Source organism: Dermacentor albipictus, chromosome 1 (assembly GCF_038994185.2).
Source record: "Dermacentor albipictus isolate Rhodes 1998 colony chromosome 1, USDA_Dalb.pri_finalv2, whole genome shotgun sequence".
NCBI lineage: Eukaryota > Metazoa > Arthropoda > Arachnida > Ixodida > Ixodidae > Dermacentor > Dermacentor albipictus.
The window spans coordinates 67,050,225-67,064,410 of record NC_091821.1 but is presented as its reverse complement, the minus strand read 5'-3'; the positions used below and the strand labels follow the sequence as shown (position 1 = coordinate 67,064,410).

Here is a 14,186-nt window from a genome sequence, read left to right as displayed (position 1 = left end):
CGAGCACAGCGAAGGATGAAAGAGTGAACGCGGTGCGCAGTGGGATATGAAAGATGGCGAGAGCGAAGAGAGCGCAAGGAGGAAAGCGGAGGAGGAGGGTGCAGCGGAAGCATGATGAGGACAGCGGAGTAGGAGAGTATGGCGAAAGGGTGAGAAGGAAAGCGAAGTGCCGCACGAGACGTGCTTCACGGAGGCGTCCAGTCATGCGCCGAGCGCGTCCGCCGATACCATATATATACAGCGAAACAAAGCGCTGGCATGGGATTGGATCAAACTGCGCATGCGCTACTTCGCCTACGACGTCTCCGCTAGAGAATATGCTCCGCGCGAGCCACGCGTCCCTGGGTTCACGCTTTCTTTCTCAGCAATGAGCGAGGCAACTCGTAGAACTGCTTCATCTGCTTCTGGTGCTAAACTAGCTGCCCGAGCAGGGGCTCAGCGCCGCTGCCGAGAGGACCCTGCCGTTCAGAATCAAATTATTTGCCACAATATACCGCGAGTTCAAAACACCTAAACAGTTGCCCTCAAAATTCGCGTTAACTGGAAGCTTTAGCTCGGGTGCTCCCATCTAAATACATGTAAAAGGAGAATACATTTTCTCGGCAACCACTGCACCAAATTTGACGAGGTTTGTTGCCTTTAAAAGCAAAACTTAAAATCTAGTGACTGTTGGTTTCCTATTTTTGAGTTAGGTCGTTAATTTTTTATTAAAAATTGGCAAAAAACGCAAATTTTCATAAAAAGGAACTATCTAGTTTACAACTCTGTAACTCAGACACGAAAAACGATAATACAATTCTGTGAATTGCATATAATAGTACATCTAAAGCGGAGAAAACTGATATGCTATACATGAATCTCAAAATATAAGTAATATGTAAATATAGCTTTTGCAGAACCTTTGTAAACAACGTAACAAATTCACGTAAGATATAAAATGACACATCAAATTTGTCCGCTTTCAATGGTCTAATAGATGCCGTTTACAGAACTGCGACATCTCTTTTTGATGCAGAGTTATGAATTTGTAAACTTTGTTCTTCTATTTTTTTCGAACATCAGAATTTTTGAAAATTCTTTTAACAATATCCAGGACCTAAATCGAAATTCTGCTTCAAACAGTCACTAGAATTTAACTTTCTCTCTCAAGTGCAACAAATTTGATGAAAATCGGGCCAGTGGTTATCTCAGAAAAACGTTTTTGCGTTTGACATGTACTTGAATAGGCCGCGTCAGATTTGGGCCCGAGCTAAAGCTTCCTCTTATGGAATATCGTAATCATAGGTCTTTTTTTTTATCGTTAGACATATGAAACAAAAGTGGTTTCGGACAACATTAGAAAAATCAATGCAAACATTAAATATATACCACGCAATCGCGTGTGAAATTTTGCATCACACATCTCGGAAGCACGTATCACACACAATAGGATTAAGACAAGAGGCTTCACGAACCTGGGAAAACTATAGCTTTCTATCGCATGTAAAAACAGCCTCTTGGCGTTGCTCACCATGTCCTTGTGTCGCCGCCTTGGTTGTTTTCTCGAGGCTCGTAGCCATTGCCTCCTTGCCAGTTCCCGGTTCACCAGCTACACGAAAAAAATAATAATAAAGGAAAAGTTAGATGTACTGTACCTGCCAATCCCATCGAATAGTTTGAAGAAATAGAATAACCCTGAAATCAGCACGCTCTGAAATGTTATTCAGAGCAGAATGATTATGCAATGAGCGACCTCTGTTGACGTTTTAAGAAACGCATGACGTTATTGGTACAGCTTTGCGCGAATGAACAACACTAACGGTGCCCTTGCGGAGGGTGTTAGAAGTAGCGCCCGTGTTTGTCAAATAAATTATTGTTGTCGAGCTTGTTTAGCATGTTACAGCAACAACAATTTGAAGGGCAAGTCACTATAGTCAGGGTCTTTCGATAATTTTGCATAGCGGCATAGCGAACAACAGAGAAGCGGTTAATTTGGAAAGTACATAAGCTGATACTTAATATGAGAATCTCTGTTTACTCTTTCAGACGTTAATCGGTCATCAAGCATCAACGGTCTGCAGAAAGCCTGAAAACATCGTAGTCACTGCTTATACCTTTAACACATTGCTCAAAAGACACTTGAATGAACACTTGATTTATGCAAGGTTTTGAAGCAGGCTAGGAAACGAATTACAATTAAGACAGCGAAGAGGATCATTGAAACGATGACGAGAAGAACGACCTCGCTATATTCGCCATAAGTAACGGGCTCTGTTTCTAAACCAAATAATTTATTACGCCTTACTGCTGACCGCGAATTATCTGCTTCGAGTGCAGACCTTTGATCTGCTGCCAGAGGTTGAACATTTCGTTGCTTTAGTAAAATATTCTTACGTGAGTTCATTGATCAACACGAAGAAGCGATGCGAGCAACACCAAATTGTCATCAATAAGCTTAGTTCATACCTGGCGGGACGCCCTGTGCACCATACTTTAACGTTTTGTATTCACAGTAGCACCGCAGATCACCATGCACAGGAACAAGCATCACGAAAACAATGGTCAGCTCAGCTGCGAACCTGGCGCCGATGGTGCGGACCAATTGCCGTCACCCCCGCAAGGCTACAGCTCAGACCAGCCTATGAAGGCCACGACATCATCACCGCCACAAAGCACCAGTGCGAGTGCAGAACGCGACCTGAATAATTTAAGCCACTAGAGCGTTCACAGTCAGACAGGCAGCATCCGTTTCATGGCCTAGTGTGCCTGTCGATGCCTTCGAGTAGCAGGCGCCGCCAGCGGAAGGTAATCTATGCAGCGATGTAAAGCAGTGATTAAATGCAAGAAGGAAGCTTCATCCACTGGTTTCAGCGAAGCAAGAGCACAGTGCGATGCGAAACAGATGATCGCGCAGTTATAACCGAGCACAGACGAAGAGGCCACAGAGCATTCCGAGGTCTGCATGCTCGGTATGGACCAGACGTCTCAGCCTGACTGGGTTTATTCTCACGGGCCCTAGAACACCTCTTTGTGCAAGGGAACACAGGCAGCTGGCTAATTATTCTGCGTGGTGCTCGGCGCCCCTGAACGATTGGCAACGACAGTTCTGTTTCAAGCTACTTCAAGCTACTACTTACAGGTAGTATATTCCTATAGAAAACAAGTAATTTTAACTTTCAGCAATGCAGTCGTCGCCTTCGATGGCAGAGCACATGCCCTGCGAAGGTTTCGGACAGATGTTCTGTCAATCATAAGAAAAAGTACGTGGATTGCAAGATTCAAGTTGTTTATAAAATCCCCTGCTCTTGTGGGAAGGTTTACGTAGGGCAAACAATTCGATGTTTAAATATCAGGATCCAGAAACATGCGGTCAATGCAAAGAATGGCACTGGTTCACATTTGGCCCTTCAGTGCCGCTTAAGATTGTGTAAACCCGTTTCTGATAAAACTGAGATTTTGTACAGACATAGAGCGCAAAAAAACAAGGGAAATAATGGAAGCCTTTTACATGTTTTTGGAGGGTGACAGATGCATCACTCAACCCTCGATAGCTTTGTCACAGGCAAAAGTGTCCTACCTTCGGGAGTTTGCGCAAATCACTTCTTGATTTAGCCAGCTTTGCTGTTGCCACGTACATGTTATTTTCGTTTTCTGGTGCACCCTTGAGAGGGTGGTTGTTCTCCTTTCAACGTAGTTTTCTACTTATTTTGTTTCTTTGGAATAATCTGTTAGTTGCGAGTAGTACCCGTGTTTGTCGTTCTCTCTTTCTAGTCTACGTCTTTTTCGCGCACTTTTTCGTTAAGATTGTTATTATCATTTGCCTTGAATCGGCCCTTTCTAAATCATGTAGTCCCTTATTGAAGACTAGTTTCGATAACTATGTTAAGACGCTCTCGTCAGCGAGCTGTACCAAAAATATGATGACGCCAGGGGCCGAAACCGTACTGCGTAAATTGAAGGAATGCGGTAAGGCACAGGACCCGGCATCTAAAGCAAAAAGCGGAGTGATACCGTACACACACAAAGTTGCAAACCACTATATGGCATTTCCCTCATTTTATTTCTGCCCCATGCAAGTTGGGTCGACTGTGTTCCTACATTTCCTGCGCACAGGGCAAGAAAGGCTGCAGCGTGAAAAACATGAAGCCTTACGTAAAATGCCGCATCGGGGTGGTTCACCAAATCTCGCTGCATGTGGTAAAGTATGCGCGTAGAGCAAACGAGGTGAAGCATAAGCGAAACACCTGCCGAACATGAAGCGGAGATAGAGAACCGGTTAAAATGGCATCTTCGAGCGCACTGTGAAGCAAAAACATGTGAACCAAGGCTAAGAGACATAAAAATAAATGGAAAGAGTGTAATAGAAATAGAAAGTATGCAAAACCAACTCGCCCACATCAAGTCTGCTGAAAGAGCGGGTATGTCAGGGCCAGAGAATTGTTAGAAGCTTTCTTTATCGAAGAAACAGGAGGCATATGCATAAGTGATACACCTGTGCTGTTTACGACAAGAAAAAAATATAAAATTAATAAATTATCGGGTTTTACGAGCCAAAGCCACGATATGCCTATGAGGCACGCCGTAGTGGGGACACTCAGGATCGAATTTGACCTCATGGTGTTCTTCAACGTGCACACAGGGCACGACACCCGGGCGTTCTTGCATTTCGCCCCCATCTAAATGCGGCCGCCGCGGCCGGGATTTGATCCCGTGCCGTCAGGCTCAGCAGCGCAGCGCAACGACGTAGCCACTAAGCAACCACGGCGGGTAATGAAATGATGTTCATGCGCAATGTGATGTGAAGGAAAGTGCCTTAACAAGGGTTCTTGTGCTTCGTTCTTTTTTTCCTTGTGATTATCTCGTGCATATATTGTTGCTCACCACGCAGCAATAAAATTCAGTTGGCAGTAGCGCTCTGTGGTGTTGGTCTTCGTCTCCTTGTTGCCCATTTTGCGCGCTATAGATGCTCATATCTGAACCATTTTGCATTTTAACGTGAATCACGAGCAGATCCAGTTGTCACTAGCTTGGCATGCTTTCGTACTAAGGCGATTGGCGACCTTTAATGGAATCAAGCGTGGTATTCAGCAACTAACTCACTCCGCGATTAGTGCGAGTGGCGGACCACGCTTCATCAACAAAATATCTTGGATTATACGAAAAGCGTTGCATGAATGTATAAGTGCTCCGTAAACCGTTATTCAGTGTGTTTTTCTCGTTCTTCGTTACACTATCGGCAACTACCACGTACCTTGCAGACGATCCCATACACAGAGTGGCATGTTACGGGCGGCTCGGAAGAAGTTCACCACATGCAGGTGGATCAGTTGATTTATTCCGTGCATAGCGAATGCACGGTTGGTTCAGTAGACAACACAAGAATGCTAAGGAAAGACTTTGGTTCAAAGGACGTTGCGTCGATTCCGTGTTTCAGGTAGAACGAGGAGCGTTCATTTGCGAACAGCGGGAGCGAACGCAAAGAGAGGAAATTCGGGGAGGTCAACCAGACGAGCGTCCGGTTTGCTGCCCTAAGCTGGGGGCATGGAAAAGGGAGCATAGGAATAGGAAAAGAGGGAGAGGAAGAAATAACGGGCACTGCGAAGAGATGGTATAAAAAGCAGGGTGCCTCGGAATAGCGGCAATTCAATTTGACGCAGCAACATCTGCTGTATACCCTGTCCTGATCAGTATACTATGTAACAAATGATGGATGTCGTCATAGCATTGCAGAAGACCTCTGTCAGTTCCACCGCCGCGCAGTTCTCATGTACCGACTTCTTTTTCGAGGTCAAGGCCCTTTCCAAGTCCGTGCAGCTCAGGTCGGGCAGCTAGGCAAGCCCTTTTCTAAGAAAACACTGTGAGCTTAAATTATGCAATGGTTAAGTAAATGAACAGTTATTTCGAACTCGCACTGAAATGCAATACCAAAATACTACGTCTTAACTTACCAATTAGATGAGCTTACGTGCAAGCGTCAGGCACGTGAAGTTTTATCAAGTTCATGCGTTATACGAAGCGCCAGGCTATCATTAAGAAACACGTTACGCGCTCGCGGCCTGTGACGCGAAAAGTCACCGGCACCGCGGAGCGGCAGCTCTCGATCGAAAGTGCCCGCGACCACCGTTCGCCTTTATAGCTAGCACGCGTGAACGGCGGCTGCACTTCGTAACAAGATATTGAAACCAATAATTTACGAACACCAGCTTTCGCTAAATTGCGAGCGCGTACAATGCAGCACTTCTTTAGAATTCTGCACTCAAAATCAAACGAGTCACTACTCTGAGTAGTACCAGTTGGCTGCTTAGTACATCACGCAAAATTGCAAACTAAAGTACTTTTTTTTACTGGTAGCAGTGTATCAGCGGAACCGAAGACATGCTTGCACTTCGATCTATCCACTGTATAGTAAATAACGCCGACTTAAATGAAAATATCACTGAAACGCACCGAGAAGGTATGCGGCTCCGCTTGCACGGCAGACGTTTGCAAGCACAGGCCGATGTCTTCGATTGCGCCTTCTCTTTCTTTTACGCCAACAGCCGCAACGTGTCTGACCAACACAGCTGTTCGCCTTCAACAAAGCGCCGCGATTTAATATTACATTCGAGAAAAAATGTAATCGAAAAATATGACTTCAAGCTGAGCCTCGATGGAACGTCCTGGATCCAGCCGCCATTTTTGCTCGACGGTTGTGAAAATCGCGAATAGCTGTGCAGCCATTTAAGGTAACAGCGCCTACATTGATATGGAGAGGACTTCTTTCATTTCATTTCATTTATTATGGTTGCCTTATGGTTGCCTTGTTTCCATTCGTACATAGTGAAATAGCGTACAGCTGCGATAAAGATAGCCTGTGGACTGGCAGCGGAGCCCTCGAGTTTTTCTGGTGTCGTAAACAAATTTTCATTAGCATGCGCAGGCGTTCGCAATGAAAAGCCTTTTCTTGTCCTTTCACTATATTTTCGCAAAACAGCGAAAACACAAAACTCAGCGCGTTTTGCATCTTGTATAACGCCCACTCTTGTTACATGCCATGACCGGATAACAGGGGCTCCGCTGTCGCTTTCCTGTGGGTGCGCTAGGAATCAATTAGAATTCGCGGATTTGAACGTCGTCATGTGCGCTACTTGCGCGCTCGTCTAATAGATTTCCTTTTCTAAGGTTGAAAAGCGGCTTGTCAACATATGGCTATTCTTAGAGCCGCGGGCTCTTAAAAGGTCATCCAAACATTTCCCCAGCCCTCCTGCGTCCTCCCTCCAGCAGGGTTTTGGTGGGCGCAGAAGAGATTTTCAGAGAATTCATACAAGCGAATGAAAAAAATCTGTTGAGGTTTTGGACTCCTCAGGCAGCGAGTAGAGCATGTGCAGAGGGTGAGTCACCTGGAGAGTGTGTCTGGCAAGATGCCGAAGCCCGTAATTAATTAATAAAGTTACGAAGAACGCAGGCGCACGCTCCCGCGGGTGAACATGTGACAGCACACTTCGAGAGTCGCCGGGGATCATGCTCCTAAACGTAATTACAAAGCTCGCAATCGACGTGAAGAAAGAGAGAGAAATAAAAGTAAAGACAGGAAGGTTAAAGATAGGATATGAGCTGGTTGGCTACCCTGTATTGGAAAAGGTGAAGAGCAGTACGAAATATTAGAGAAAAATATGAAGAAGGGGAAGAATGAACCCCATAAGACTATCTATGTGGGCAGTGCCACACAGCCTGTCAAATCTCCACGTAGTCACGCACAGTGTCAGTGTCGCATACACGGACATGCAACACACTGCACGCTGCGTCACGCAGTCCCATTTTCTCGCACAATCTGGTATTTTATCGAGGGGAAACTTATCAGTTGGTGATTAGACCCCAGAGTAGATAAGCTAGGAGGCCCTTAATGATTATTTGGTAAAACGGTAAAGCCCGTAAAGTAGCAACAAATTTGTATTGGTTATGGAAGTCCTCGCGGGCTTTTACTATAGTTCTCAGCTGTCGCTGTTCTTGGCCTATGCCTCCTACAGGTGTGATAGAATCGTTTTATTGCGACAGCGGTTGAAAGCTCGAAAGTGAGTTCACTGTGTCCGCCCGTCCTTTCCGTTACGTGTACGACGATGCACAGCACAGACGTATAATGAGCGGTGGTGGGGCGAGGTGGAAGAGCGCAGCTTTCGGCGCGACTCTGTAGAGGAAGGAAAGTGGTGGGCACGCAGTTGACTCACGAAATGTTAAGCCTGACGTCACGTCAAGGCGCCTCCCACGTAATGAAGCCTGCTCGTGTACACGACGAATGATCGCGATGATTGCACCCCCGAAAGCCGAGATTAAGGATACTTATAAAAAATAATCAGCAATAAGAAACTGGAAGAGCTTCAACAGCGATCAATTTTGCCGCCGCACAAGCACGTTCCGGTCATATTCCATCACAGCTCTTCTATCCTTATAGATAGAAATGAGATTTCAATAGAAATGCGAAAGAAATCGACAGAAGTCGCGTTTCTTTCCACGGCATTCTCGTTCACGACAGCTGAAATAGTTGGTCTCTCGCAGTTACTCACATATTTTGTTTGGCTCAAATAAACATACTTGTGCTGCGAATTTGATGGTATGGCGTAGCCGACTAGCAAAATTACTTTAGCGCTACAATCTTTATTATTACAAAAATACTGCAGAGCCTGCAGACACTGGCTGGTCTGAATTCCTTTACAAACGGTGCGTTGAAAGTGCCCCTGCTCATGAAGCCGAAAATTGCGGCGAGGTCAGAAAAGGTCAAATGCATATCTATCTTGGTACGCCTTTCCAGTCGCAACAGAAGTACGTGTTTTATGAATTAAACAACAGCAGACAAAATTCGATGGCTTCGTGCATCCTGAATTTGATGTGAATTCAACAAAACATGAATTTCAATATATCATATTTTCGTTATTCGTGCTGGCTTTCATAATTCCTTGGCTCGAATGAACAATCAGAAAGAAATTGCATATGTGCATATGGCCCTGTCAAACTTACATACATACATACATACATACATACATACATACATACATACATACATACATACATACATACATACATACATACATACATACATACATACATACATACATACATACATACATACATACATACATACATACATACATACATACATACATACATACATACATACATACATACATACATACATACATACATACATACATACATACATACAATCGCCCAATTTTTTAACCTGAACGCGCGAGCATCGACCGGCCAGTCGATAAGCGCCGTATAACGGAGTACAGCGGCGAAGTGTGCGAGAATACGCCTGGCAGAGGGAAGCTGCATTGGACTGTGCATTGCGCGCACGCGCGTATTCTCGCACACTTCGCCGCTGTACTCCGTTATACGGCGCTTATCGACTGGCCGGTCGATGCTCGCGCGTTCAGGTTAAAAAATTGGGCGATTGTACATACATACATACATACATACATACATACATACATACATACATACATACATACATACATACATACATACATACATACATACATACATACATACATACATACATACATACATACATACATACATACATACATACATACATACATACATACATACATACATACATACATACATACATACATACATACATACATACATACATACATACATACATACATACATACATACATACATTTTTCACAGTTGTGCAAAGCAATGATCAGCCTGCATAAGCACAAGTGCTTGTGTGCGTGGCTGCGCACTATACAAACCGTCGTGCAGGCACAATACTTAAGCCTTAAAACACCTCAGTCTTTTCACATATGTCAATAAAAAAACGAAAAAGAAAATCAACACGTTTTCACCGAATGGTTTCCGAAGAGCCAAGAAACATTCCCCACTGCTATCACTCCGCGAGCTGCAATCCATTTTGTGTTGCAAATATGTGCGCCAGAAATCAAAGCAGAAGCACTCTGTCCAAACCTCTCGAATACAGCAGCTGCGAGAAATTTGCTCTAATGATCGGTGAAACACCGCTGGCAGTTGCTGCAAGCAACTCCGAATACGTTGCTCACTCAAGTTGCTTCTCAATGCTGTTGATTAACCTTTACGTGCATGCTCACATGTCAGTTTCGTGCTGTTTCTTGGATACCTCACTGGGGACACAGTTGTCGCAAGACTTCTTGAATTACCAGTTCCTGTAATCTCTTGTAACCCCCTTGCGCAAGCCACGAAGCGCGCACGAAGAAACATACCCAATGCCGCTCACTCATGGTGCGGCCGATGCCGCTGTTGGGCGTAACACTATAGGTAAGGAGATTATCGGCTCAAGGGCCTAAACCCGGGTGCGCCCTTCAACTTGTGTGCCGCCAGTTCCGCCAATAAGACCTTTTGTCGCATCGATCGACAGTGTTAGCTCCGCGGGGAGTCCACTGCTCTCAAAATTCCGCCCCACGTTCTCAACAGATGCGCTGAAGGGCTGAGGGGTGGAAGCGGAGGGCCAGCCAGCGGTGTACTACAGAGAACTCGACCGAAAATGCGAGTGATCGATACGCGACCTACGAACGCAATGCAGCAGTCGACTACCGCGGCTGGCACCGGCCGTCTGGCAAATCTATATGATCCACATTCTGCAAAGAGCCGCAACCGGCATACACAGCTGACGTTCGCACCTCCGAGGCGAAAGCCCGTGAGAGTTGAAAAACAAGAAGAGGTCGTCGCTTTCGCCCGCCTCCCGAATGCGGAAAGACCGCGAGGCACCCTCTGAAGAGGAAGGCGCGTTCGACGGTAACGTAATAAGATGGGAGGTGGTACGGAGTAAGCTGTGTACCGTATGCCCCGAGCGCGACCCATCGGTCAGAGCTTTCGCCGAGGCAACAGAGCTCTGGTCGGCGGTAGGGAAGTGCGTCCCATTCGTTCGCTCTCGCTGCAGCGCACGCAATCTTGCGGCTGACTTGCGGAAGACGTACGTTGCTTCACGCCTAGCTCCTCCGCGTGCCTCTCATCTCAGGGCACTTCGGGTTCGCGCTGGCCCCGTTTTCGCATTTCATTGTGTGCTGGCGATCTTGTTGCCGAGGCATAAACAAGCGCGGGCATTGATCTTCCTCTCCTGCAGGTCTGCCAGGTTGTGCCACATTCCGGAGTGTTAGTACACAACTGAGGAGTACACGACCCTAAGAGCCACCTCGTTTAAAATTACGACAGGTAATATATTTGAGGAAAGAGAGAGAGAGAGAGGAAAGGGGAAAGGCAGGGAGGTTAACCAGAGAAAAAAAAATCCGGTTGGCTACCCTACGCTGGGGAGAGAGGGGAGGGGGAGGTAAAGTGGAAACAAAGTAGAGATAAGGAAAGGAAGGAGCATAGACACACAATCACAATCGGTCACTGTCACCGAACACTGTCATCGCACAGCACACTGACACTTGTAGCAACATTAACATCTGTTCAGGCTACAGTCGCCTGTCCAGTTCTGTCGCCCTCAAGAACCGCAACAGTGCCCTCGCCGCCCTCTGCTGCGATGGCTTATGATGGCGGTATCTGAAAATGAGTTCCTCTGTGAGAGGTCTGTGGTCAAAACGCGCTATCGCGGTTGCAAGTGATTGTCTCTGTAAATTATATCGAGGACAGTCACAAAGAAGGTGTTGAAAAGTCTCTTCGTTACCACAGTCCTCACACGAGGCGTCGTCGGCCCATCCAATTCGGTAAGCGAAAGACTTGGTGAAAGCCACCCCTAGCCATAGGCGACAAAGCAGGGTAGCTTCGCGACGACAGAGCCCAGCTGGAATACAAAGGCGTAGGGAGGGGTCAAGCTGGTGGAGTCGGTAGTTGTGAAAACTTCCAGCGTTCCACAAGGATAACGTGATGTGACGGCTGATCATTCGAAGTTTTCGAGCGGCATCGGTCCTTGATAACGGTATCGGCTCCTCTTCGTCCCCCTGAAGAGCCGACCGAGCAGCGTTATCAGCGTGTTCGTTCCCTATGACTCCGCAGTGACTTGGAAGCCACTGAAATGTCACGTGGTGTCCTTTCTCAGTTAAGGTATGAATGAGTTCTCTAATCTCAAATACCAGTTGTTCGTGTGGTCCGCGCCGCAGGGCCGATAGCAAGGATTGCAGTGCAGCCTTGGAGTCACTGAATATAGACCACCTTCGAGGTCGGTCTTGGTTGACGAGACGAAGTGCAGCGCGAAGGGCTGCAAGTTCCGCGGCCATCGGTGTCGTTGGGTGACATGTCTTGAAACTGATGGTGGTGGCTTTCGCTGGGAAGACCACGGCTCCAGAGGAACACTGGAGAGTTGCCGATCCATCAGTATAAATATGTACGTGTTCGGCGTACCTCTCGTGCAAAAGAAGCAGAGTTAGTTGTTTAAGAGCTGGTGATGACAGCTCAGATTTTTTCCTGATTCCTGGTACGGTGAGGTGCACTGCGGGTCGAGCCAAACACCATGGAGGAATCGATGGCTTAGTTGCGGGGGTGTAGCCTGACGGGAGGCAGGTGTAATACTCCGAAATCGTAGTACAAAAGGCTGCCTGCGGCCTTTCTGATGGTAGTGTTGCCAGATGGTGGGAACAGGCACGGGCAACGTGCCTAATGTGCACTCTCAACACTTCTACCGCAATGTGTGTTTGTATAGGTTGGTCCTGAGCAATCGCAATAGTCGCTGCTGTCGATGTGCATTTTGGCAAACCAAGACACACCCTGAGAGCCCGAGCTTGAATAGCCTGTAGAGCACGAAGATTTGGTAGCATGTTGTAGTGCTCCAGGTACCACTCCAAGCGGGCAAGGATCATCTTTTCCATTATCTTTCCCACACAGCTGGCCAGCGCTATAGGGCGGTATGAGGTGGTTTCAAGTGGGGACTTGCCTTGCTTCAGGAGAGGGACCAAGCGGCTTATCTTCCATTCTTCGGGAACCATGCCATCCTGCCAAGATAAGTTGTAGAGATGTAACAGTTCTCTTCGTGCGCCATCACTCAGGTTGTTCAAGGCGCGGTAGGATATTCCGTCTGGTCCCGCGGATGAAGAACGCCTGCATAGAGCAAGAGCCGCTTCTAGTTCCTCCATTATGAATGGAAGATCCATGCGGCCGTCACGTGAAACAGGGATGCGACTGGGGGCTGGAAAGCCTGGACCGGTTGCTTGGCCAGCGATCCTTGCACAAAAGTCTTCTGCAACATCAGCCTCTAGCCGCCCCTGGAAGAGCGCCAGCGCCTTGAATGGGAAGCGTTGTTCAGGGAAGGAACGTAGACCACGTATGGTTCTCCAGATGTGGGAAAGTGGCTTTCGGGGGTCTAGTGACTGGCAAAATCTTGCCCAACGTCGAGATGCCAATCTATCCATGCGACGTTGAAGTTTCTTTTGTAGTCGTCTGGCTGTCCTAAGGTCTTCGATGGACTTTGTACGCCGGTAACGCCGCTCCGCACGACGACGGAGCGCACGAAGTCGCTCCAACTCTATATCGAATTCCGTGTGCTTCGACGAAACCGCGACCGTGCGCGTGGCGTGTAGCATTGCAGACTTGATTGCTTCCTCTAATCCAGAGGACAAGCCCTCTCGACAAGCATCCTCCATGGTGGAAGTAAAAGTGGTCCAATCAATTAATCGAATGGTGTTCCGTGGGGTGGGACTGGTCATTCCTTTGATGACAAGGTATGTGGGAATATGATCACTCCCGTGTGTCTCGATATCCGAAAACCATTTAACATATCTTGTGAAAGTGCTGGAGACGAAAGCTAGGTCAAGACAGCTGCCATAATTCACGCCTCGTATAAACGTTGGGCTGCCGTCATTCAGGAGTGAAAGGCCGTGGTTACAGGCGAAGTTTGCAAGTCTTTGCCCTCTTGCATTTGTTTTTGCGTTTCCCCATGCTATATGGTGCGCATTAAAATCTCCAATGATGACATATGGGGCAGGGCACACAGACAAGATGCTCGTTAATCGTTTGGGATCAAAGATACTTGAAGGCGATATATAAACGCCTACAAGTGTAAACATGAGTTTGCCCTTTTTAATGATGAGGCAAACGTATTGATTTTCATCATGAGGCGGAATCGGCTGGCGAACATAGGTCAGTTCTCGACGAATAAAAACGATGACTTTGCTGCATGCATTAGTTGTTGCGGATATAACAGCTTCGTATCCCGATAATCTGACTGGTTTTGACACATTAGGCTCACATATGACAATGATTGGGAACAAATTAGTATATATATACTGACGAAAGTCCGAAAGGCGTGA

General features: G+C 46.8%; 1 protein-coding gene across 3 annotated transcripts in view; it reads right to left on the bottom strand.

Annotated features, from left to right (window-relative positions):
• Positions 1–14,186, bottom strand: part of LOC135906745 (uncharacterized) — a 312,903-nt gene that overhangs the window by 146,974 nt on the left and 151,743 nt on the right. For all 3 annotated transcript variants that reach the window (XM_070521817.1, XM_070521818.1, XM_070521819.1), the window contains exon 2: positions 1,511–1,588. In XM_070521817.1, coding sequence (XP_070377918.1) covers positions 1,511–1,588 — 78 coding nt within the window. The remainder of the gene's footprint in view (positions 1–1,510; positions 1,589–14,186) is intronic.